We start from the raw sequence: 25,441 nt of genomic DNA, 5'->3' as shown, positions 1-25,441 counted from the left end.
AATACTTCACTCGCTTCCCTCCACTCCCTATCACTCTCTCACAGTCTTTCATGATACCTAGTAGTGACCTTTATCTGAGTTATTCAATCCTGTCTTCATCTCCACCTTCACAGTCACAGCTGCAGGTTCTATATATAACTCTAGTCTCTGCCATCCAGGGCCGTATTACAAGTCGAATCCGTGAAGTTTCGGGTCCCTACAGAGTTAGTCATCCCAAACTTTGTAGGGACCTAAACTTTTCAGATTTGACTTGTAATACGTACCTACACACGGTCTCGTCGGTTTGGGAGATGCACGGCGATAACTCAAGGACTGCTCTAAGACGTACGTACCAGATGCCCTCAGTATATAAGCATTGGGTGAGGGATACGAAAAGGTGAGGAGTCTTAAGCTCAGAACGATGCTATCCCAGTTATCTATTTACCGATATTAAAACTTAAATCGGAATAGAAATACATATTGATAATGATATTGTTGTGCCGGACGTGTTACTTGGGTTCCGTGTCGCCGTCAGGAGACTCCGTGGGAGGGAGATATGTAAAACACCTAGCACAGCTTCCGTAGTTTAATATTCCTCCATAGTACAATTCACTCTGACTCTTCACTGACTACTAGCTGACTATGACTTACTATGACTGTGACTGACTCCTCTCGCCCTCTTCTTCTCTCTCTCTCTCTCTCTCTCTCTATATATATAGATATATATATATATATATATATATATATATATATATATATATATATATATATATATATACCGAACAGTACAGTCTAGAACGTTACAGTATATTCGATCATACAAGAATGAACATGTAACAAAAATCTGGGCGAGTTGGCAACACTTCCCGCCTGGCGCCTGACCGTGCCCCGCGGGGCGCGGGCGGGGCCTTGCTCCCCGTCCCCCTGCTCGCTCCTCCCAGAGTCTTCCAGAGGCCCATAGACCCCGGGGAAGGCTTCCAGCTAAATAATATGCAGCATTAACCCTAATTGTCTCTAATTAATCTTTACATTTTATCTAAACTTTGACCTACTAGCACAAACCAACGGAAAGGGTGGGAAAGGGTGGAGGATGGGAGCTCTAAGAGGGAGGGGTTGGGTAGTGTCTCGAACGCCCGCCCCATACTCGAACACTCTACCTCAGTGAAGCAGAATCCTCCCCCTTCCACTGTAACCTCTACACATTTTCCATCTGTAAAGATGACTAACCTGATGGGAATGTCCGCCACACCAATGGTCCATGTTCTCAGGGCACTCAGAGCCATGGGAAAACACGATAGTTCACCGGGAGGGCCTACGAGTCCGCCCACGTGTTTACAAGGTTATGGCTGCCTGCACTTTACATTCCGCCCGCATCCTGATCTAGTGAGTGATGGCAACGGGATAAATAAGCTGCCAGAGGTTCGTTACTAGGATGTATAGGTTGGTATTCTCAGACGCTTCCACCTCTCACATTAACTATTTCCAAAGGCCGAAATGGAGATTGATCGGGTTTTCATGAGTGCTTTTTCACGTTCATTATACGTATCATATTCGTCAGACTATTCAGTTCTAGACATTACAAACGGCTGATCGACTCCATTAAATATAACTTCTAAGCAGAACTTTAAGTGAAAACACCTGCACGCTTCCCAGGCGCAGTCGCAGTCATAGGGACATATGTGAGCCCTCCTACGTACAGCATCGAAGAGTCACGCGCGGCCAGCCTCAGTCATACGCGAGTTCCGAACTTCCAATGCACCGCCAGTCAGCAGCCAGAACCAGTCGAGTCACCGCCGCAACTGGTCCCTACTCATCCTCCTCCCACGCACTAACCCATCCACCGCATAGTGTTCACAGTTCGACGATATAATGTAAGAAGATGGTGCTACTCTTTTGAACAGTTGAGATAGTCATTCACTCAACCATCTAGAGCTTAAGTGTTCCTAGTTCAACGACAATTCATAGTGAAAAGAGAGAGAGAGAGAGAGAGAGAGAGAGAGAGAGAGAGAGAGAGAGAGAGAGTTAAATGACGTAGTGCTGTTATTTATGTATCAAATTATCAATTGAGACGGTTTACAGTACAACGAATACAAGATAGTACTAATAATGTCCTATATATCGTACTTTTTATCCCTTTATCTCTTGAGGTCTTGGAAAGCTAAATGTCTCGCCTCATTTATGCAGTGAAGAAAAAAAACATACACAGTGCAACGCAAAGATGTCTTCAAAGCTCTCTATAAGAATTGGGGGAGAGGAGGGAAGGGTGGGGAGGGAGGGAGGGGGTCATGCATATGTGTGTGTGTTGGGAGCAGGGTTGGCATTAAACCCCCCCAACCCCCCCCCAAAAAAAAAAAAAAAAAAAGCCAGTGTTTTTTTTAATATTTTACAGAAAATTTAGTTTTATATCCTATCGATAAATAGGGTCCATATATGTACATGAAAAAAAAAAAAAAGTAAAATCCATAAAGATCTTCCAAAGAAATATAAATAACATCAAACAACTTTTTTTTCTTCATCTTATTTGCTCGTGTTCTAGTTTTTGCTTTGACGCACCTGACACATCATCACACAACCACCACGCTACGACACGGTTTCACCAAGCCAAACCATACTCGGATACGCTACATTACACCCAGCCATATCACAGTCACACCACAAATCACACTTAAATCAAGGCCATCTTACATCGTGACTATACATCGCAGCAATAGTAAATCGTTTCGCACAACACCACTTCGTACACATGAAAAACTAGTGTTTTCTATTTCATCAACCTTTCCATTAAGAATAAGTCAGGGCTCAATCTAATACTTGTAAATGCCACACAGTTAATTTGCGATAATAATGTTACTGAAATCGACACAGCATTCCGTAATTACTATATCGGTAAAGACAGTAGCCACAAAGGGACCAACTTGCCAAAAAAGCAGCAACACCAATCTCCAGTTCACCGTTCACGAGTGGTGCGTGCCCGACCACACCTCGCGCCTCTCTCCCTGTCCAGTACGCGTGCAGTACAAGTCAGTGGGCGGCCAGGCCCCTAACCGTAACGACCCGTGGGGAGCGCGTACCCCCTGACAGACCCTTTACGTACCCCCTGGAAAACCCTTGGTCTAAGTGATAACACACACACACAGGAAACACTTCTTTTCTTCTATGACTCTACGTATAATTTATACTAAATATATATTAGGGTGATTACTAACCGCACCAGGGTGTCCCGCTAAGCACAACAATTAAACAGTGTGATCCTCTCACTCACGACAAGGAGAGACCGAGGAACTTAGGAGTGCTGAGTGACCGGTAGTCAAGCCTCACCCGTTCGTTCCCTGTACAGTACAAGTTAACAACCTGTATCAACAGGACCTAAACAAGTGTCTATCCTTCATATAATACTTCAAACCTTTTGTTTTACCCTTGACTACTTTTTAATTGATTATTTAAATTGATTTACATATAAATGCGAGGAATAAACAAAAAACAAAACAAAAATACACACACACAAAAAAAAACGTTTTTTTTCCAACCCTGCTTGGGGCGGGGGAGTGTTCAACATGTGAGAATATTAATCATCGTGCTTTTTTTCCTCCTTTTAGTATGGCGTCGCCGTGGCTGCTCATCGGCGCTGTAAGTACCCATATCTAAGTAGTAGTAGTAGTAGTAGTAAGAGGAGGAGGAGGATGAGAAGGAAAGGGAGAAACACAGCAACATGGAAGAGCAGGCAACCGATAGCACCTTGGCTTTCTAACGAGTCTGCCTTCCTTGGTCACTTAATCGACTGGCTTGAGTCCATATACAACGGGCGGCGCCACACCCTCGGACACCCAGACAAGTGTTCAGAGGGGTCCATTACGTCAATGCTATCTCGGTTTGTTATAGTCCCCCCCCCTCCCTCGGACACCCAGACAAGTGTTCAGAGGGGTCCATTACGTCAATGCTATCTCGGTTTGTTATAGTCCCCCCCCTCTCTCGCCCCCTTTTATATTATTACTTATTATATATTTACTGTCACTGTCTCTTCTATTATAGATTTTAGTAGTAGTAGTAGTAGTAGTAGAAGTAGTAGTAGTAGTAGTAGTAGTAGTAATAATAATAACAATAATAATAATAATAATAATAATAATAATAATAATCTATGGAACGTTTACTTTGAAACTGGATATTAGAGGCACAAAGCAGAGATGAATGGAAACGTTTGAGAGATGAGTGTTCAGTAGTGAAATTATACTACATGCTGACGATAATGATGATTATATGAAAAGGAAAACAGGAAAGAAAGAAAAAAAAAAGTCCCTTCACACCTCTCATATCGGAATATCAAACTGAACATCGTACAAATCACTTCAGAAAATAAACATAAACCTTCGGAATGTTGATTGTTGTTGTTAAAAGCCAAATGGGTGAAGAATATTTCGTGTTGCATTATTAGATTTTACGCTGAAGAATATTCGAGATGTTTGAACTTTATTGACCAAGATATTTAGTTATACGTTTATCATGTGTACAAAAAAAAAGTATATTAAATGTCTATGTCAGCAATTGCCGTTCACGTTAGTCATGCGTCGTTTTCCATCCATATTCGCCTTAACTCGCAAGATTTCGCGACGCCGAGGGCCAAAACCAGAATCCTGTTTACCTTACAAGCTGCAGCTGATCAAACACAGTGCGATATTCTCAGACGCTTCCGCCTCTTACGTCAACTATTTCCAAGGCCAAAAAGGAGATTAACCGGGTTCTAATGAGTGTTTTCTTTAAGTTCACGGTACAGAAGAAGGGTCAGACTACCACCAGGGTCACTAAACTACCCCTGGATATGCATAAAACTACTAAGAAACCCGTGTCAAATATATGTGTTTGGGCGCCGAACTGTTTATGAGTATGGCCCAACCTCACGTGCCGGCAGGTGTGTGCGGCGGCGGCGGGAGGGGCAGGAGGGTGCCCCGTCGATTACGTGGAGCATCCCGTCATCCTGGTCTCCATGGACGGCTTTCGCGCTGATTTCATCAACCGCGGCCTGACTCCAACCCTCCAAGCGCTGGCCGACCAAGGGGTGCACGCCGCCTTCATGCACCCGGCCTACCCCAGCCAGACCTTCCCCAACCACTACACCATCGTCACGGTAACTATTTTGTTTGTTTACAGCAAGGGAAGCAGCTCACGGGCATACAAAAAACACCGCTACCTAAAAGCCCGCCAGACTCCGCTCCCACCAAAGAATAAAGAACGGGAGACCAGGAGAGAGGTCATATAGAGGGAGTTTTCTTTATTTTACGGCAAGGTAGGCAGCTCAAGGTCATAAAAAACAAAACCAGCCACAAGAAAAGCCAGCTAGACGCCGCTCCAACCAAATAATAAAGAACGGGAGACCAGGAGAGAGGTCATATAGCGGGAGTTTTCTTTATTTTACGTCAAACATATAAATCAAACCTAAAGAACAATATAATACTAGACAACCCCCTGAGCCGCCTCCCCCACACAGGGCATGATTCCGGAGGCCCACGGGATCATCTCCAACGACTTCTATGATCCTGAATTCGGCGCCACCTTCAGCGTTGGCAGCGATGAGGCTCTACTAGGGCGTTGGTGGGGCGGTGAACCCATCTGGAACACCCTTACGAGGCAGGTGGGTTTCCGAGAGCATGAATCGCAGTGAAATGATAACAGTGATAATACTCATACTAGACTGGAATAAGATCTTTTGGACGGGGAATGTTTGTGTTTTTTTCTTAATCCTCTCTTTTTATTTGTTTCCTGCTTTTGATCTAATTTTCGAGTTTCTATCGTAGTGAAATGATGATAATAGTGAAAATACCAATACATGGTTTGTGTTTTCCAGAGGTGGGTGCGGTACTGACAAATCAGAAGTGCGGTTGCGGTAGTGCGGTACTTTTTTACGGAGTAGTGCGGTTGCGGTAAAGCGGTTCCAATATTTTTCCTTTCCCAGTGCGGTACGCGGTGTGCGGTACTGCGGTAGCGGTAGTCACTAGTCAATATAAAAAAAATATTTCAGTGCCTATCCTGGCTATCCATTGACTAACTAATAACTTGATACAAAAAAAAAAATAAAGGAGGACTGGGGGAGGGAGAGGGAGGTAAGGGAGGAGGAAGAGGGGGGACAGGCCGGGGAGTAGAGGACAGGAAGGGGAGGAGGAGGAAGGAAGGGAATGCAATTTTCCGAGGGAGGAGGGAGGGGATAGGGAAGGGGGAGGAGGAGATCAGCGTCATGTGAGAGAGGAATAAGTGGTGGGAAGGAAGAAAGAAAGGAAGGAAGGAAGGAAGGGTGGTGCAGCTGCAGGGATATGGGGGAGTGAAGGGGAAGGGGAGGAACTCTCCAGCGTTTGAAGGAAAACGAAAGATTACTAATATAGGAGAGTCATGACAGGAAGAGTGAAACATTACTCAAACTGTCCAACATATTAAGATAAAACACATCAACTGCAACTGTTAATAGCGGCTCTCGTGGGAAACCTGTAAGCCCTGGTGTCTCATAACTCAGCGAAGAAACCACGTGGAAATTTCAGCGAGGAGATGATAATAATAATAATAATAATAATAATAATAATAATAATAATAATAATAATAATAAATTATTATTATTATTATTATTATTATTATTATTATTATTATTATTATTATTATTATTATTATTATTATTATTATTATTATTATTATTATTATAATCAAACAACATTGATCTTGGCTACATTGAAGAGAGAGAGAGAGAGAGAGAGAGAGAGAGAGAGAGAGAGAGAGAGAGAGAGAGAGAGAGAGAGAGAGAGAGAGAGAGAGAGAGAGAGAGAGAATGATAAAATAGAGAAGTTACAGGGAAGTTAAAAACAAATATAGTATGTAGTAGTAGTTCTATGTACTATGTTATGCATCAAAGAAAAATTTGTACGGGACATGAGCGGCGATAGTGTTAGTGCTTGCTTGTACAGTCATCGTCAGAGGCAGTCATGGCGCCGCCTTGGGTTGAGTGACGAACAGATTTACTCTGAGTTATTCATTTAGTATTTAATTTTGAACAATAACTGTAAAGTCAGAATGACTGAATCACTGATTCTGATGACTGATTGAGTCCGATTCACATTAAAAAAAGAAAAAAAAAGAAAAAAAGACATTTCTGTGAGCATGCCGCGCTGCAAATGTCTTCGATGGTTTTCTAAAGTACCGCAAAAAGTACCGCATGATTGTTAAGTGCGGTCCGCGGTAGTGCGGTATTTTCAGAAAGCTTGCGGTAGTGCGGTACTTTTTTTGTGATGCGGTACTACCGCACTTAGTACCGCACTTGCCCACCTCTGGCTGTTTTCATAATTCAATTCCATTTTCTTCCCTACTTTTGATTATTTTTCCCACTTTTATTGTATCAATTTTATGATCTTTTTGTTTACACTTAATTTGATGTTCTGTTCTTCGTATATATGTTTATTCTGTACGTGAACAATAACATACGGACTGAAACACTGTATATCTAAAGGCACGAACTGATTAACGTTTTTAAATAATACGAAGAAAATATTAAAAGTATATATGTTCAGTTAACCTCGCAATATATAATGGCCCCGTATTTTAATTATCTTCTCTATTATCTATATCATTATCAATCATTTCATTATCCAAACTCTAAACCATATGTCCTGTCCATGTGTGTGTGTGTGTGTGTGTGTGTGTGTGTGTGTGTGTGTGTGTGTGTGTGTGTGTGTGTGTGTGTGTGCAGGGCAAGATCAGCGCCACCTTCTTCTGGCCGGGGTCTGACGCGGACATAGGAGGGGAGCACCCGAGCTACTGGTACGCCTACAACGAGAACATCCCCTTCGAGGCCCGCGTGGACCAGGTGAGGAAGGTGTGACAGAGATGAGCAATGGGGTCACGCGTAGCTTCTTTTTTTTATAGTAAAGGAAGCAGCTCAAGGGCAAAAAGACAATAATAATGAGAGAAAAGTAAGTCCGCTAATCACTGCCTCTATAGAAAAGAGTTTAGAAGAGTGGTCAAAAGAGAGGCCAGTTTCGGGAGGTGATGAGTCTCGATGCTCTACTTAGTATGTACACAATTATGTATTCTTTAAACCTGACATGAATGAGCCTCACGAACTTACTGAAAACTAAAAATACGTCTCGAAAATAAATCCAGAATCATATAGGAACCTCAAATTGAACCTCTTAAGTCTACCAAATAAAAATATTTAACACCCTATTAAGTATCCATCTGGACCAATAATAATTATAAAAGGGGAGGCGGTGGCTGAGTGGATAGCGTGACGGCGCCGCGTTCAGAACGACGCGGGTTCGCGCCCCGACCGGTGACACCAGGCTGAGATTTTTCAGCCGCCGCCGAGTGGTTTAAAACTACCCACATGCTTGTCCAGAAGACCACCTATCAACCCGGACTCTAGATTCTAGGATTAAAGATGAGCTCCGGGGGGCAGCATGAGCCAATGCAAGATGGCGCCACTATAAACACTTGCCTGTGCCATGCCATTAGACCCCTCTAAACAAGCCTACCGGCGCCACAGTCGAAGACGTAAAAAAAAAAATTAAAAAAAAATACGCCCAACCCAATATATCCCTCTGACTCAAGAACCACACCTTATTAATGACACAAAAATAACCTAAAAAATTCCTATAATTACCCCACATATTAACTCAACGTTCTGTGTGTGTGTGTGTGTGTGTGTGTGTCGGCAGGTCCTGGAGTGGGTGTCCCTGCCCGTGGAGCAGCGACCGGCCTGGATCTCCCTCTACCTCGACGAGCCCGACCACACGGAGCACACCTTCGGCCCGGACAGCCTCCTGGTACGACGCGCAAGTATACTACGGACGGTCATTGTATTTTGAAGTTCAAAGTATATGCGCTAGTTCGTGTGCGCCGCTTCATTTTTGCTTCATTTTCATTTCTCAAGTGTGAAGCTTCATTATTCTAAGCCCAAGATATATTCGCTAGTTCTTATGCACCGCTCCAATTTCATTTCGTTCCATTTTTAATTCTCAAGTGTAAAGATTCATTGTTTTAAGCCTAAGATATCGTCGCTAGTTTGTGTGCCCCGCTCCATTTTCGCTTCCATTTTCATTTCTCAACTGTGGAGGTTCATTATTTCAAGCCTTGTATCTTCGTTAGTTCGTATACACCATTCTCGTTTGATTTCCATTTTCATTTCATTTCCATTCCAGCCTTAGAAGTGTGCTCGCTATATAGTTCCTATGCACCGCTCCATTTCCATTACGTTCCATTCGTTGATTATGTAGGTATGTAAATAACTAGTAACAGATGATATTATAGAAAGCACACGACTACACTGCTCAGCCAGCCATCAGTATTTTCAAACGTCTCCCCACAACACAGAGGTCGTTAGCTATTGCGTCTTAACTCCCTTTAGTCTATGTTTCATGGTGCTCCCTACACATGTATTAATAGTTGTATAATCACACTCTGTCCTGCTTGGGGGTTGGGATGGCATGTTCCTCCCTTCTCCCTTGTTGTTTACCTGCAACAATAAACTATCAATCAATCAATCTATCTTCACCACGTACAAATTTCCAGAGATATCAATGAAACCTATATTTATAGCATCTAGCGCCCAAGGACTTGTACGTAAAAAGCTTTTCTCGCTTGTACAGCCTCCGTCAGCACCACAGACTCCTTCCTCTCTCTCTCCCTTCCTTGTCTTGTAAATCTGTTCCCTTAGAAGCAACATGGACCTTTAAATATGCCTTCCAACTGCCCCACGTAAGAACAATATTATACAGAATCCCTTAGTTCGAGAGCCTGTAAGCGAGGTTTGAGGATTACCCCGTGTGAATGCAACAATATCCCCTTAAACCTGAAGACCATGACACTGGATAACGTCATTAATGCATGAAAACACTAAAATTTCGAAAGCAACTTACCGTGTGACAAGTGGGGAGGTGCTGATGCTGATGATGATGATGACGTTGAGGATAGCTGTCTGCCTCTATAAAGGGATCCTAATTCTACGTTGTTGTTTTTTGCATTTCTCTTTAAGTTACTGCATTGTCTCGTGTTATCTTAAATGGCCTCTTAATGGGTGTGGTGGAAAAAAAAAAATAATATACGTGGGATATATCTACCTTTTTCTTGCATTTCTCTGTGCGTTAGGCTCAATAGGTCAATGAATATGTCGTCTTCCATTACCATTTATCTAAATAATAATAATAAAATGGCCTCTTGATTTCCCTAGGTGGACGCAAAGCTCGAATACGTTGATCATATGGATGGCCTGACAGAGCGAGGGATATTTGCTACCCTTTTTGCCTTTCTCTTTAAGTTACGCTCAATAGGCCGCTAAACAGTCACCTTTCCTTGCTATCTGTCTCATATGTATCTTAAAATGGCCTCTTGATCTCCTTAGGTGAACGCAAAGCTCGAATACGTTGATCACATGGATGGCCTGACAGAGCGAGGGATATTTGCTAACCTTTTTGCCTTTCTCTTTTAAGTTACGCTCAATAGATCACTAAACAGTCACTTTTCCTTGCCATCTGTCTCATATGTATCTTAAAATGGCCTCTTGATCTCCTTAGGTGAACGCAAAGCTCGAATACGTTGATCGAATCCTGCAGCGCCTCGTGGATGGCCTGACAGAGCGCGGGATATTTGAGTGCGTGAACCTCATCGTCCTGGCCGACCACGGGATGGCCTCTTCTGTGGGCCTACCAGATCACGTTATCAAGCTGGTGGACTACATTCCCGATATAGATGATCTCGCCAACATCTACACTGGGGCCTTCCCGAGGATTGACCTCAAGAACGAGAGCGATGGTAATAAAAAGGGATGTGGAATGAGAATGAGATGGAAGGTGAAGAATAGGATGATAGAGAGAAGGGAGATGATGTGTGAGGTGATATAGAGAGGGAAGATGATGTGTGGGGTGAGGATGAAAGGTGGGGTGAGTGAAAATGAAAGAAAGGATGACTGAAAATGAAAGGTATGGTGAGTGGAGGATGGGGAATGTAGATTAATGGATCTCTACTCTATTTTCACACTCATATATAGATACAATTACCTAGCAAACCATTAACTCCCTTATACGTATATTGACAACTGCAGAGCGAGACATAGAGTAAGCTGGCCTGCAAGCATTACAAGATGAGGCTATTTTATCTTTACCTAACGAGATATTTATGGACCTCAAATATATTCCCGCACTCATGCTAATCGCCTTACCTAGAGACCCATTAACTTCTTATATTGACAGCTGCAGAACTGGACATAATGAGTAAGCTGGCGTGCAAGTGTGACGAGATGCGACTATTTTATCTTTACCTAACGAGATATTTATGGACCTCAAATATATTGCCGCACTCATGCTAATCGCCTTACCTAGGGACCCATTAACTTCTTCTATTGACAGCTGCAGAACTGGACATAATGAGTAAGCTGGCGTGCAAGCGTGACGAGATGCGAGTGTACCGCCGGGAGGACCTGCCCACCCGCCTGCACTTCTCCAACAACCGTCGCATTGAGGACATCGTTATGGACCTGGAGCCCGGCTATGTGGTGTCCGTGTCCCATGTCCTGACCAACCTTGGGAATCACGGCTATGATTACTACCAGACAACCATGAATGTAAGGGCTCTTGTGTTTCCTCTTTCGATTACCTGAATTTATCCTTTCTCTAGTATAGGATATATTTTTTCTTATACTTTCGATAGCTTATGGATATGACTAATATAAGAAGACTATTGATGTAAGGGGTCTTGAGTCAGTGCTCTTTTTGTTTACCTGAATTTCTCTATTTTTTCTAGTATTGCATATATTTCATTTTAAACAATCCCTGCACCTTTTTTTATATTGCATGGGGACTGGGATGGCAATAAGCACTTCCATCCTTCCTCCTTTATCGTATTTCCTTTTAATGATGAGAGTAATCAATCAGTTAAATTCAGGTCATACAATATGCTGAACTCTATTTTTCAACATTCCCCTTGTTTGTGAGACTTTGCTTGAATCTGTTTAATATATAATGTATCAATAGTACTCTCTATTCATCATATTGCTTTTAGTCGCTACTGAATATGGGAGACAAAACAGCCTCCTCTCCTTCTGCAGGCTCTGTTCATCGCCACAGGGCCAGAGTTCCTCCAGAGCACCGTGGTGGCGCCATTCCACAACATCGAGCTCTACAACCTCATGTGCCACCTGACTGGTGTGGAGCCAGCGCCCAACAACGGCACGCTGGGCTCCCTCTACCACATCCTGGCACAGCCCCCAGCGTACCCAGAGCTTCCAGAGGTCAGGAGGAGGTTTTATTTTTCAAGTGGTCTTATTACCTAGGATCTTATTGCCTATTTAGAGAGGTCATGACTTCTCTTATAATAAAGGAGATTGACTGACAGCTAAATAAAACAGTAAAAATGCTTGAAATACACTGCTCTTAAAAATAAATCACAGGATGCTACAATGAGGTGGTATAATTTAGTTTCAGATGTCTATATACATAACATTATTGTATGGGTTAATGTTAATGTCACACTTATTTCCTGCAGGAGGAGAGACCACCTACCTTGGAGTTCCCTTCAGGAGACTTGGGCCCCCTGCTGGACATGGCTGGCTGTGAGGGTGACCTGCAAGCCCCAGAGGTCAGCCTGAGAAACCATAACCCATTGATATATTTTGCATTCATAAAAGAGGGAGAATTGGGAATAATTTTGTTGTTTCATTAGAAGCTTTGGAACATTGGTAGCCATGAAAATGAGCTCACATCTTTTAATAAATCTTCCCCTCCTAGGATTGGCTGTATTTCCTTAACTTCACTCTGAAGGAGCAGCAGAGTCTGGAGGTCACCCACGTGCCCTGGGGCGTCCCTTACTCCGGCAGCCTGCCCGCCAACCTCACCCTCCTCTACCACCCAGACCACGTCACTGGTGAGTCTGGAGTATGGAGAGATTCACAACTTCCTCCATTTGATAATATCCACTTCTTTGGTTAAAAATTCCCCGAAGAAACCTTAAAAAAATGATGTATTCAGAAGAGATTCACAACTTCTCAGTTCAATGATATTCACTTCTTGGGTTTTAGTTTCCCAAAGAAACCATAAAAAATGATGATGTATTCTGGAGAGATTTGCAAGTCCTCCATTTGATAATATTCACTTGTATGTAAAGAATGTACTGGTCCAGACAAGAGAGATATGATGAGGATAACTTTGGTGGCTCAGTTGTTGTGATATTATAACAGTACATTGATTAATACATGGTAGGGGAAGGGGTAACTAGTCTTTTCATATAAATAGTCCATTGGTTGGTCTTTTTTCCTTTTGCCATATTAAAAGAATGCAGTTTATCTATCTTCATATTGACCATTTTAACTTTTTCTCCTCTCTCTTCATCTTGACTCATCTCTCCAGCCTACTCGAAAGCCCTCAAGATGCCTCTGTGGACCAGCTTCACCGTGGAGGAACCTCTGCTGGGGACACCTGTGGAGCCGTGGACCAGTGACGTGCGGCTCTCCCCGGACACCACCCAGACCTGCGGCTCCTATAACACGTCGCTGCCCTTCAACGCCTCCATGTATCCTCTCTTCCCCCCAGGCATGTATTCTCAGGGATCATGCTGGATATCCCCTCCCAAGGTGCATGACTTTACATTTTTCTTCATTAAATTGTAGCAGCCACTTTTTGTTCCATTCCTGTAGCTTGGTGATGTCTTCTGGTAGGAAATCTGCAGTCAAGGGGTTAAATGGTTCCTGTTCTGCCTTCCATCCCAGTGTACTCTCGGAACAGCTCCTTCACCCGCATCCCGTACCTAGTGAGCAATGCCGTGCCCGTCTCGCCCTCCCTGGAAGAGCGATGGGTCCAGCTTGTGAGCCACCTGGTGTCGGGGTGGGTGCAGGTCTTAGGGCCTCTCAACCTCATCCTGGGCCCGGTGTTTGATAATAATGCCGACTCGTACCCAGATGACTTTGCTGGCTTCAGGTGAGCGAATGTGAAGGAGATGAGCACTGAGGTAATGTGTAGTTATAGTTGATGCCCCAAACTTTATTTTCCTCCATGCATAGCTATAATGAATGCCCCACACTGTACCTTACTTTTTTTTTATAGCAAAGGAAACAGCTCAAGAGCAAAAAAAGAAATCAATAATGAATAAAAAATGTGCTAATATAATATAATAAACCAAAAGTCTCTTATCTATGGCATGATGTACATAGTTAGCATCTGAACTGACCCCAACATGACATGCATAGTTATAGTGAATGCCCCAAACTATACCTTACTTGACGCTAACTTAGTATAACAAATAAAAAGTCTCGTATCTATGGCATGATGTACAAAGTGTGCATCTGAACTAAGCCCAAACATGGCTCTCAGTTTTCCAGAAGTGCCGTCTGACCTGTTTGCTGTGGTGACGCGCTGCCTGGAAACAGTGCCGTCCTTAGCTGAGTGTCCCCACGCAATGCTGGATGCTGACGCTTTCATCTTCCCACAGGACCAAATGATGAGCAACTGCTTGGTGAGTTACCCCAAGATTGCAACGGCATGTTAGTGACAGACAGGAGCAGGCCCGGGAATTATCACTGTAGCTGTCAGTGTTACCAAATATCCCAAGGCGGTCTTGTCACAGCAACACTTTCTTTCATTCTTCTCACTTTCACACTTTCTTTTTGTTGCCATTGAGCGGCTTCCTTTGTTGTAAAAAAAAAAAAAAAAAAAAAAAAAAAAAGCTTTATCAGTGCAAGATTTCTACGCATCTGCAAGAACATCTCAGGCCTTGGGCACACTCACAGAGACTTAGGATCTTTGATAAGCCCAGATCTTCTTGATGGCTAAAGTTGCTAACCTAACTTCCACACAGGAAAGCGCAGAGTACGCCAAGGAGTTCAGCGCCAAGGTCCATGACGTTGAGGTGGTCACTGGGTTCACCTTCTACCCGGACCTCAGCACCTTCAACCGCACCACCCTCGTCCTCCGCTCCCATCCCAAGATGTGGCAGAGTCCCTTCCCCGTGCCCAGCCTTCTTCGGGGCCGAGGCGCTGCTTAGAGGCCCAAGGAGTGATGGTGTGAATGTCCAGCGCTTGATATTTTGAATGTTATATTAGTATTTATTAACAGATATGTGTCTAGTTCGGCTTTTTGATTCCAGTTTTTGGTATCAGATTCAGGCAAAAGGGTTGGATTTTCACAGTTGTCAAGATATTACAAACTCATTCATAAAAAGTGATATACAAGGAACAACAAAACCGTCTATCTACACCTTGAAAAATGGGTTAAAATAGGGCAAATCAGATACACTACTGTTAATAAAGACTGATATGATGTTTGAAAAATTAGACGCAACACGTGGCATTTAGCTTGATAAATAGCAGGTTTGTGTTCTTAATGCTTAGCCAATATGACAAGTACCAGTGACTTGATAACCTTTCCTTTTCCTATGCTCATAAAGTCTCACATATCAGTTAAAAAATCCGATTATGGTAACGTCAAATACTTTCAAAGGACACAAACAATTTTCTATTTTATTCTTTACACATTTTACAAACTTAAGCTACAGTGAAGAAATGATACAAAGGAGAAGGAGATAATTAAGACCGCTTTTGTCGAACCTCAGTAGTAAATGCCAAGTACTAACAGAAAGGTGTGACGGAACATGACAGACACACACACACACACTTACACACACACCACAGCATGCGGATATGAGAATGTTGAATGACATAACAAAGGTGGGCAGTGATTTATCTTTATTTGGCATTCATTCAACGCTAAACAACACACACAGTCTTGTCGGTTTGGGAGATGCACGGAGATAACTCAAGGACTGGCGTACGGGTGTGGTCAGAAACGTCACCCCAATGCACTCTATACTCCTTGTGATCTGGTGGCTTCTTCTACATGGAAAGTTACATTGGGTAGGAGGAGAGTGGAGGGTGAGAAAGGGCGAGAGAGGAGAGGGTTAAGGCTTGTCATGTAGGGTACGCTGGGAGTGGAGGGAGAGAGAGGAGAGGGTTAAGGCTTGTCATGTAGGGTACGCTGGGAGTGGAGGGAGAGAGAGGAGAGGGTTAAGGCTTGTCATGTAGGGTACGCTGGGAGTGGAGGGAGAGAGAGGAGAGGGTTAAGGCTTGTCATGTATGGTATGTAAGGAGTGGAGGGAGAGAGAGGAGAGGGTTAAGGCTTGTCATGTGGGGTACGTAAGGAGTGGAGGGAGAGAGAGGAGAGGGTGAAGGCTTGTCATGTAGGGTTCATAGGGAGTGGAGGGCGAGAGAGGGAGAGAAAGGGAGTGACTGGGTAAATGAGTGTCACATGAAGTAATAGGGAGTGGAAGAAGAGGAAGGGAGAGAGAGGAAGAGGAGGTGGGTAAACAGTCATCACATGGAGTAGAAAAGGGAGAAGAGGGTGTGAAGAGGATAGAGAAAGGGAGTGGGTGTGTATATAGTCATGTGGGGTATTATTAAAAGTAGTTGTAGTATTAAGATGAATGAGAGGGCATCGAGGGAAAGAAAAATTATCTAGACCCAAACAGATGAGCCCCAAACTTCAGCAGACATGGATGTGAAAAATAAGAGAGTGACAGTAAAGTAAGAAGAGTAAAAAGGAGGAGAGGAAACAATACCTAGTGAGTTAACAGGTGGATAAGGATGAACAAGGGAGAGAGGAGTGAAGGGGATAAACAGGTCCTTCCCTACATCCCTCTCTCCCTTCCTAGCCTTTCTCCCCCTCCTCCTCCTCCCCATGTAACTTGCAGCATGGGGAGAGAGCGCCAAATCACGAGTTTAGAGCAAGGGGAACTGATAGGTTTTCCATAACTGTACATAACAATACACATCCCTGGTTTGTCACGTAAGTATTAAAAACATTTGAACGGAATAGTACATACATCTCTCGGCTATACCCATCCCCGGCCTGCTACAGTGCTGTGTGACGAACTGATTCAACTGAACACTGAAGTCAAGCTAATACATTGTCAAACCAGATGTAACTTGCACAAAAATATATATCCTTCACAGAAACAAGGACACCGGTTTTTGTCGATAACACAGCACTGCTCACGACACACTACCGGCAAAGGATGATTCTGTTTATAGTGTTTAACCACAATTCATACCGTACAAAAAAATGCATAGGACTAACAAGGACAAGCAAATGAGTGAATCTACAGCAAAGTTTTCCGCAAGTCCCACACTGCTTAGAATTTCCAAACTGCTGTATTGCTTTTCACTCCTTAGAAACATTAAACGCTTTGTCATGTGCCTTCAGGGAGAGCAGGATGTGACTGTGCTTCAGTAGTCCGTCATTGATGCTGTAGCGGAACCAGATTAGTGAGTCCTTTCCTCCCCGCTGCTCTGCCACACTCTCCCAACACCTATTTTTTCCTCTCAGACGTACCAGATGCTCTCAGGTCTGACGTACGGATGTGGGCAAGAAATGTCACCCCACCTTGCTCTGTACTCCTTCTACATGGCAAGTCACATGGGGTGGTAGGGGAGTGGAGGGAGAGGAAGATACAGGTGACATATGAGAGGAAGAGTCTGGTTTTGGGACTGTGTGGCAAAGCGAAGGGGAGGAATTACAGGACCCACAGAAGCCAATGTCAAAATGGACTCGTCAATCTGATTTCACTATAACATTATACAGCCGTGAGTAGCCTGGAGACAACACCACAGCCAAAGCCGCCCCGTTAAGTACAGTGCCCCATGGATCACCACGAGTTTAAGACACCATTAATGACGGTGGAGAGAGAGAGCTGGAAACAGTACAGAATATGCAGCTTTTTATACCATCTCGTTTCCCCAAAAATGCCGTGCGCTTTACAAAATATATTACAAAACTAATCCATGAAGTCTTGAGTTGATATGGCTTGAGGAGGATGTTTACCATGGATATAAGTCGGAAACTGAACAGAAATCTCATCAAAATCACTTACAAAAGAACTAAAACAAAAATACATACCTTGTCATTATTATATTTTCAAGGAGAACTAGATTTTTCATTTGATTAACGTCGAGATAAGTAAGTTTAACGAGCCACTAGCTTCAAACACATTCTATCTCGTGACATACATGGCTGCCGCAGTGAATTAACTTAACGGAACTTTAAAAAAAAACTTATTAATTAAACGATATTAGAACCTAGAGGAGATCGTACTTAGCAGTGTATAGTATCAAGTCACCGAGGCGCAAGGTGGTAATTTAAACATGTGTGGGTTTTGTACATTGAGTGGAGGTGATTCCCTGTACAAGCAGAAGTGTGAGAGTCCTACATTCTGTGAACCAGCAATGTCACGGCTATGGCAAACCAGGACATGTAAGGCGCTAACGTATATAAGATCATGGAGATAGAAATGAAAAGATTGTGGGTATAGAAGCACAAGATCTGTATATAGCGCCACTGTGATTTGGCAAGCTGAGGTTATTGTTACCGGAAATTGACCTCTCTTTTGGCTATTCTTTACTTTTATCTTTTACGGGAGTGGCGAGTAGCGGGCCTTTTTTGAACTCTTTATTGCCCTTGTGCCGTGTCCTCTGAAAAAAAAAAATTCCTCCAGCTGTCAGCACTCAAAACCATCCCAGTTCATCTACACACAGTGGCGCCATAGAGCTTGTATTTCGACACCAACATTCTTTACATCACCATCTTACATGATCCTATATACATCCATGCCTTACAGAGGGATAAGACAAACTAAGCAAGGCATTACTATAAAGACTGTCTACGTGATTGAGTGACGATGAGGCATGATGTACTGTTCCTGGTGGAGCTTTCAACGCTACGAGAATCTAGAGTTTTCTTTTGATGCTGTGACGACAAAAGTAAGAAAAGAATGCCTTGTACCGCAAAGCCTGGCTATTATGACCTATGAGAATCAGTTTTTTCTCCCTTAACGCTGCAGTGATGAGAGTTAGTGAAGCAACGTTGCCAGGTTATCGTACTCGGAGCCTCGTATTTACTGGTTTCTGAGCCATCGCTATTGCCAAAAAACACCGATAATTAACCATTTTAACGATAACTATATATGAAGGCAGTTATTGGGGTCGAGGAGGCAGTTTTTGGGTCGGAAATCCGCAAACATGGGAGGCTGAGTACGACAATCTGGCAACGTTGAAGTGAAGGTTCAGGGCAATGATGAACTAATGGTTGGGGATAAGAGAGACTAGCCATGTCCACAGTTTGCTCTTTTGTGGACCATTAGCCAAATAAATCTCTTGTTTTATATTCACAAAGAAAGTGGCAAGTCCATAGTTTCTTTTTTTGCCCAGTAGCCAAATAAATCTCTTGTTTTATATACAGAAAGGCAAGGGTCTGGTCTGGGATCTAAAAGCCTTGAAAGATGATTGATTCGATTTGATGAAGGGTTCCGGCGATGAAACTAATGGTTGGGGATAAGAGAGGGTCTGGTTGTTACCTAAAAGCCTTGAAAGATGATTTGATTTGATTTGATGAAGGTTACGGGTGATGATGAACTAACTGGCTGGGGATACGAGAGACTAGTCATGTCCATAGTTTTGCTCTTTTGTGGCCCAGTAGCCAAGTAAATCTCTTGTTTTATATACATAAGTAAAGTGGCAAAGGTATTTGATTGATATGAAGGTTCGGGATGATGATGACTAATGGGTTGGGGATACGAGGTCTGGTAAAAAAGCCTTGAAGAGATGATTTGATTTGATTTGATGAAGGTCGGCGATGATGAATTAACTGGCTGGGGTTTGCTCTTTTGTGGCCCAGTAGCCAAGTAAATCTCTTGTTTTATATACATAAGTAAAGTGGCAAAGGTCTGGTTGGGATCTAAAAGCCTTGAAGATGATTTGATTTGATTTGATGAAGGTTCCGGGCGATGATGAACTAACTGGCTGGGGATACGAGAGACTAGCCATGTCCACAGTTTGCTCTTTTGTGGACCATTAGCCAAATAAATCTCTTGTTTTATATACACAAGGAAAGTGGCAAAGGTCTGGTTGGGATCTAAAAGCCTTGAAGATGATTTGATTTGATTTGATGAAGGTTCCGGGCGATGATGAACTAATGGGTTGGGGATACGAGAGACTAACCATGTACACAGTTTTGCTCGTTTGTGGACCAGTAGCCAAGTATATCTTCTCTTGTTTTATATATACGAAGAAAGTGGCAAAGGTCTGGTTGGGATCTAAAAGCCTTGAGGGATGATTTGGAGAGAGCATGACAGACATGAATATAGAAGATGCCTTACAACCATCAGTGGATTTAGCTCATTGGTTCAACTGTAATGCCAGATTTTTGTAGTGAAGAAAATGTATCGGAGTCAAAAGTATGCAATAAGTGTTAAGTAAACGGCCACTGTGGGCTTCACTTAACACTTATCACACACTTTGACTCTGATACATTTTCCTCACTACAAAAATCTGGCATCTTTTTATAACATATGTATAAGCAATTAAACTAACTTATGATTCAAGTGAGTATAAACGTCGAGATAAAATTAAGTTCTGATAGCAAACCAAGGGACGGGTGAGTTCGTAAATCATATACATACACACATATACTGGACTGTTGGTAATGCTTCATCAGAATACCAGGGAAAAAAAAAGGTAGGTTGGTAGGCATTTTCAGAGTAGGTCTAACTTTGCAAAAATTGAAAAAAGCAAAGAAAATGAGTCTGGTTCACATCTTAGTCTGACAGATTTATATAATGTCGAAATTCAGCATGTTTAAGACACACAAGAAAAGGACTGAGCACATTCTGGTGTCCTACTGAAGAGGGTTCGATGAAATATATCAATAAAAGCAGAAAATGTCACGAGTCTGGTTCACATCTTTGTCTGACAGGATTTATGTAACGTCTAAATTCAGCATGTTTAAGACACACAAGAAAAGGAGTTAGCACATTCTGGTGTCCTATTGAAGGGGGTGAAATAAATAAATCAATAAAATAACTAAGAGAAATGGAATGAACAATGTTACTTTTGAGAGGCCTGCAAACAAGGAGGCGAGGAAGCCCTTCAAAACACACCCAAAGAGTCTTTAGAGTGAGATTGAGGTGTGATCCATGTTGAGGGATCTTCATTCTTCCTCTGCTTTGTATCAGTATCAGAATTTATGTTTAGTGTGTGTGTAAGTCTATTGCAGCTTCACTCTTTTTCAACACAAATGTTTGCTATGAATCTGTTACATGTTTAATTCTCTCCTCTCTGTTTGCATAGCACTGTTACCACTCTGCCTTGATAATCTTCTGAAAATGTGGTTCCACTTTTCTGAAGCAACGATTATTTTCCACCTTCAGCCGTTGCGAGTTGACCAACATGATGGAACAACACCTTCGGCATTTCTGTATTTTTAACATGAGTATTGCTTTGTAGGCATTTATGTCAGTAATTTAGTCTTGCCGTTGGTTGCCTCTCTTAGTGAAAAAGAAACTTAAGTGAAAATATTCCAGCACAGCGAGTTCTTGTGCACGACGCTGACAATGAATGGAATGAATGGGAAACAGATTAGTCAGCAGGAGGAATTACAATCACACATGTACCTCACATTTTCATTCTCATTGATTATGCAGCAAATTTTTCAAAGCCAAAGTATTCTTAACAGCTTAAGGTAGTGAGAATCACATTCTTAAGAAGGGTGATAATGGTATACAACAAAGAAGGCAATAAATACACCCTAATATGCACTCAAAGGAATACATGTCGTTGAATGTTCACTATAAAAAGATGTGTTCAGTTAAATCATCCCTAACATAAATACAGCCTAATATGCCCTCAAAGGAATATTATGTCATTGGATATTCACTATAAAAAGATGTGTTCAGTTAAATCATCCCAAACATAAATACACCCTAATATGCACTCAAAGGAATATTATGTCATTGGATATTCACTATAAAAAGATGTGTTCAGTTAAATCATCCCGAACATAAATACACCCTAATATGCCCTCAAAGGAATATTATGTCGATGGATGTTCACTATAAAAAGATGTGTTCAGTTAAATCATCCCTAACATAAATACACCCTAATATGCACTCAAAGCAATATTATGTCGTTGAATGTTCACTAAAACAAGACGTGTTCTGTTAAATCATCACTAAGAGCTACTTCTGTCATGATTGTATGCAGTGATTAACACAATAATACCTAAAGACACCCCCGTGGCGTAGCGGTTAGGTCATCATTATCATCAGTTCGTTTAGCTCCATTTTCATTCTTCCTGAGCAGTTGGACGCTTTATGGCTCTCCTCCATTCTACTCTGTCTTCTGCCTGATGTGATAACGGTTAGAACGCCTTGCTATAAATCCGCCGGCCAAGGTTCGATCCCAGCCCAAGACAGCTGGTGCCTAACTCACCCAGCGGTCCGTCCCCCTGATCAGGCTGGTCGATGAATGGGTGCCTGGGGAAACCTGAGTGAACTGTGGTAACCCGGATGTGCAGATGAGCATGAAGCACCTAGTGGACTCCTACCAAACATTTACCAGTCCTCTTCAAAATCATAAGCAATGGAAACTATAACAGGAAACTACACCTATCAAACCCTCACCTTGGTATATCAATGATCAACCCTTTAGCCACCAGGTGAAGGAAGAAAAACATAATAATAGAACTATATGGTAAATATCACATTGCATTTGGAATCGAGAAGCATAACGCTATCACAAACTTTTACGCTACATACAGACCCTAGAAAACTATCCTGGAAATACTGGGCGCATCGCTGGTTATAAAATACATGACCACCTGGGTGAAGCATTGGGTCGGCCGGCTCCTTGCCCCGGCCCCTCTGGATGGAAAGGCCATCTCTAATACATAAATACAAATCTGCCTTCTACCTAATGATATGCCAAATACATGTGCGTGCGTGTGTCTAGGTGATCCCATGTGGAGGTGAGGTAAGGTAAGGTAAGGTATGTAGGTAGGGTAAGGTAAGGTTTGTAATGTATGAAGGTTAGGTTAGGTAAGGTAAGGTAAGGTAAGGTAAGGTTTGTAAGGTGTGCAAGTAAGATTTGTAAGGTAAGGTAAGGTAAGGTTTGTAAGGTATGTAAGGTAAGGTATGGTTTGTAAGGTATGAAAGTAAGGTAAGGTTTGTAAGGTATGAAGGTAAGGTAAGGTAAGGTTTGTAAGGTATGTAAGGTAAGGTATGGTTTGTAAGGTATGAAAGTAAGGTAAGGTTTGTAAGGTAAGGTAAGGTAAGGTTTGTAAGGTATGAAGGTAAGGTAAGGTTTGTAAGGTATGAAGGTAAGGTAAGGTAAGGTAAGGTTTGTAAGGTATGTATGGTAAGGTAAGGTAAGGTATGTACAGTCTATGGTTATTTGATTTTGAGTCACTGAGGGGGATGCCATCCACCCCCAGTGTCTATATTGTAATGTGTGGGAGAGGAATGATATAATTCTTAACACCAGTCATGAACAATGGTGTGGTATGCACTAACCCAGGTCGCAAGATTATGCCGTAAGATGCACAAGCCAGTGGTGGAGCAACTCAAACTGTGTTCCTAAACCATCCTCTTTGCACCAGCAAGCAAAGTAAAGCAAAAAAACAAATCATCCAAAAATTATGCACATCACTGTCATGATTTGCCTAGGAAGCCAGAATTTCCTGAACCACACAAACAGAAATCTAGGAACTGGAAATTAATCATATTGGACCAGTCTGAACATCAAACAAAACCTACGCGAAGGAAACACAGAACTAAAACCTTAGAGTATTGGTTGAGTGAAGGAGGAACAGATCTCTTCATGAGGGTAAGCTATGCCAATGCTAGATATAGTAACACAATATGTGCACCAATATGGTGCAGGTGAATACAAGGCAGCCATCCAGTGTAGTGTAAGTTATCACAAAGTATCTTAAATACATGTTTTCACACACAACAAAACATGAGGATGATCAGCAAGTGCAGTGATGAGGACAGAAGCTTGAGAGGTTGAGCAAAGGAAGTGTGAGTGAGGAGGAAGCAGGAGGAAGGGCCAACAGGAGAGACAGAACATCAGACCAAAGGAGGACACGGAGAGGCAGGAGGAGCAGCACCACAGAGAAAGAAAGTCTTTGGAATCAAAGGTGAAAATATGAACAATGGACAATGAAGAAGAAATGTATAGCCTATGTACTCCAATATTTCCTTTAACTTCCCTCAACAGCAACATTACATTTTAAGTAACTTTCTATATAGTATATCTGCTTCATGGAATCACAATGGACCTTTCTTTTACAAATATAGAATACTGCATACTGATAATACCCATACAGGAGGAATTCCAATTGGATGTCGCAGCATGTGTTGGTGTGTGGGGCTGCAGCAGCCTGCCGCGTCGCCGCCGCCGCCGCTGCCTGCAGCACCGGCCGGGCCTGGTGCCCCGGGGAGAGGCAGCGCCCAGGGCAGCTGTGGCCGCCAAGGTCCTGCAGAGGCTCCAGGCTGATGGGAGTCCCTCGGCCAGGACTTGAACATCTAGGATGGTCTGAAGGACGTCTACGTTCTAATCAGTTATGTGACGCGAAGATACAAACTGTGTAAGGCCTGTGGGTCCTTGTATTGTCATCAGGGAATGACTCAGAATTTCGAGTAGTATATCTATGACTTTCTGGTAAGAAGACCACTTCCAGAGAAATGCAGACACCATACAAGGAATGAGTCCTTATCAAAACACTTATACATTCAGCACCGATAGTCCACACTCTCTAAGATTATTGCGAGTCACCACGTGGCTGGGGCGGCAGCACCCCGAGGGCCGGGTGAGCAGCGGGTGAGGTCAGGGGAAGCCTTCGAGATCATATCATACTGTGTCATCTGAAAGGCAACATGGAAGCTGTGATGGCGTGGCTCAGCTCCCTCCTGATGCTCAATACTCCATCAACACCACAGCAAGCATCGTAAAAGCCCTTCAGTATCTCAAAACCATCAACACCACAGCAAAGTATCATAAAAAACATCCAGAATCACAATCAATCTCTTTTTTTGTTTCCTCTTTTTTTTTCACCCTTAAACTGCCTCCTTTCCTATATCTCTGGCGCCTTGTTCTCTCGCGGGCATCTCCTCCACTCTGCTTCCTCGTTAGCTTACATAACCAGGAGCGGGTTCTATCAAGAGCCCTCTGCTTTTTAATACTGTCACTTGCTGTTTTGTGATTCTAAAGGTCTCATAAGACTTTCTATTAGTTATACACACACCTTTAAGTACAGTGGACCCTCAAATTTAGCGATGGATACGTGCCAACACCCCTCGATAATGCAAGAATTTCGACATTTCTTGAAGCCTTCCTGAAAACGTCATGTAAAAGTCCGTGGATTTGTCCCTGGGAAGATAAGCGCGGGCCTCAGGATATGGCCGCGGCTTGGCACACATCAGAGGAGCAAAGCGATCTGATACAGTTTCCTCCTGAATATTTGTGTCGGTTCTGTTCGTCATTTCCTTTCAGACTAGAGCAGTGAATAGAGGAGGAAACTAAAGCAAGACAGAGCAACAGGAGACATGCAAAGAAAGAATATTAACACACACACACACACACACACACACACACACACACACACACACACACACACACACACACACA

General features: G+C 42.8%; 2 protein-coding genes and 1 long non-coding RNA gene across 4 annotated transcripts in view; 2 read left to right on the top strand and 1 right to left on the bottom strand.

Moving 5' to 3' along the window:
* Positions 1-804: 804 nt before the first annotated feature.
* Positions 805-15,341, top strand: LOC127005002 (venom phosphodiesterase-like). The gene is made up of 15 exons (XM_050873472.1): positions 805-1,850; positions 3,576-3,606; positions 4,883-5,098; positions 5,459-5,602; positions 7,697-7,813; positions 8,664-8,771; positions 10,518-10,755; positions 11,349-11,563; positions 12,047-12,229; positions 12,484-12,576; positions 12,726-12,861; positions 13,344-13,526; positions 13,703-13,910; positions 14,304-14,445; positions 14,788-15,341. The coding sequence occupies exons 2-15, from the start codon at positions 3,577-3,579 to the stop codon at positions 14,971-14,973; spliced, it is 2,199 nt and encodes a 732-aa protein (XP_050729429.1). The 5' UTR covers positions 805-1,850; position 3,576; the 3' UTR covers positions 14,974-15,341.
* A 4,021-nt stretch (positions 15,342-19,362) lies between these two features.
* Positions 19,363-22,944, top strand: LOC127005366 (uncharacterized). Its single transcript, XR_007758467.1, has 3 exons — positions 19,363-19,498; positions 19,700-22,838; positions 22,905-22,944. It is a non-coding gene; the product is annotated as an uncharacterized LOC127005366 (long non-coding RNA).
* Positions 22,945-23,062: 118 nt separating this feature from the next.
* LOC127005237 (ubiquitin-conjugating enzyme E2 W-like) overlaps positions 23,063-25,441 on the bottom strand; it is a 93,824-nt gene continuing 91,445 nt past the window's right edge. For both annotated transcript variants that reach the window (XM_050874098.1, XM_050874036.1), the window contains exon 6: positions 23,063-24,678. In XM_050874098.1, coding sequence (XP_050730055.1) covers positions 24,665-24,678 — 14 coding nt within the window. In that variant the 3' untranslated portion in view covers positions 23,063-24,664. The remainder of the gene's footprint in view (positions 24,679-25,441) is intronic.

Source organism: Eriocheir sinensis, chromosome 1 (assembly GCF_024679095.1).
Source record: "Eriocheir sinensis breed Jianghai 21 chromosome 1, ASM2467909v1, whole genome shotgun sequence".
Classification (NCBI taxonomy): domain Eukaryota; kingdom Metazoa; phylum Arthropoda; class Malacostraca; order Decapoda; family Varunidae; genus Eriocheir; species Eriocheir sinensis.
Note: the sequence above shows the minus strand (reverse complement) of the source record. Positions and strands in the feature narration are given on the sequence as shown.

Bases quoted from the DNA above. Each gene is read 5' to 3' on its own strand.
- LOC127005002 (XM_050873472.1), top strand. From the start codon at position 3,577: ATGGCGTCGCCGTGGCTGCTCATCGGCGCT. The intron at 13,527-13,702 runs GCATGTATTCTC...CTTCCATCCCAG, and splicing joins GTATCCTCTCTTCCCCCCAG to TGTACTCTCGGAACAGCTCC. The intron at 13,911-14,303 runs GTGAGCGAATGT...CATGGCTCTCAG, and splicing joins GATGACTTTGCTGGCTTCAG to TTTTCCAGAAGTGCCGTCTG.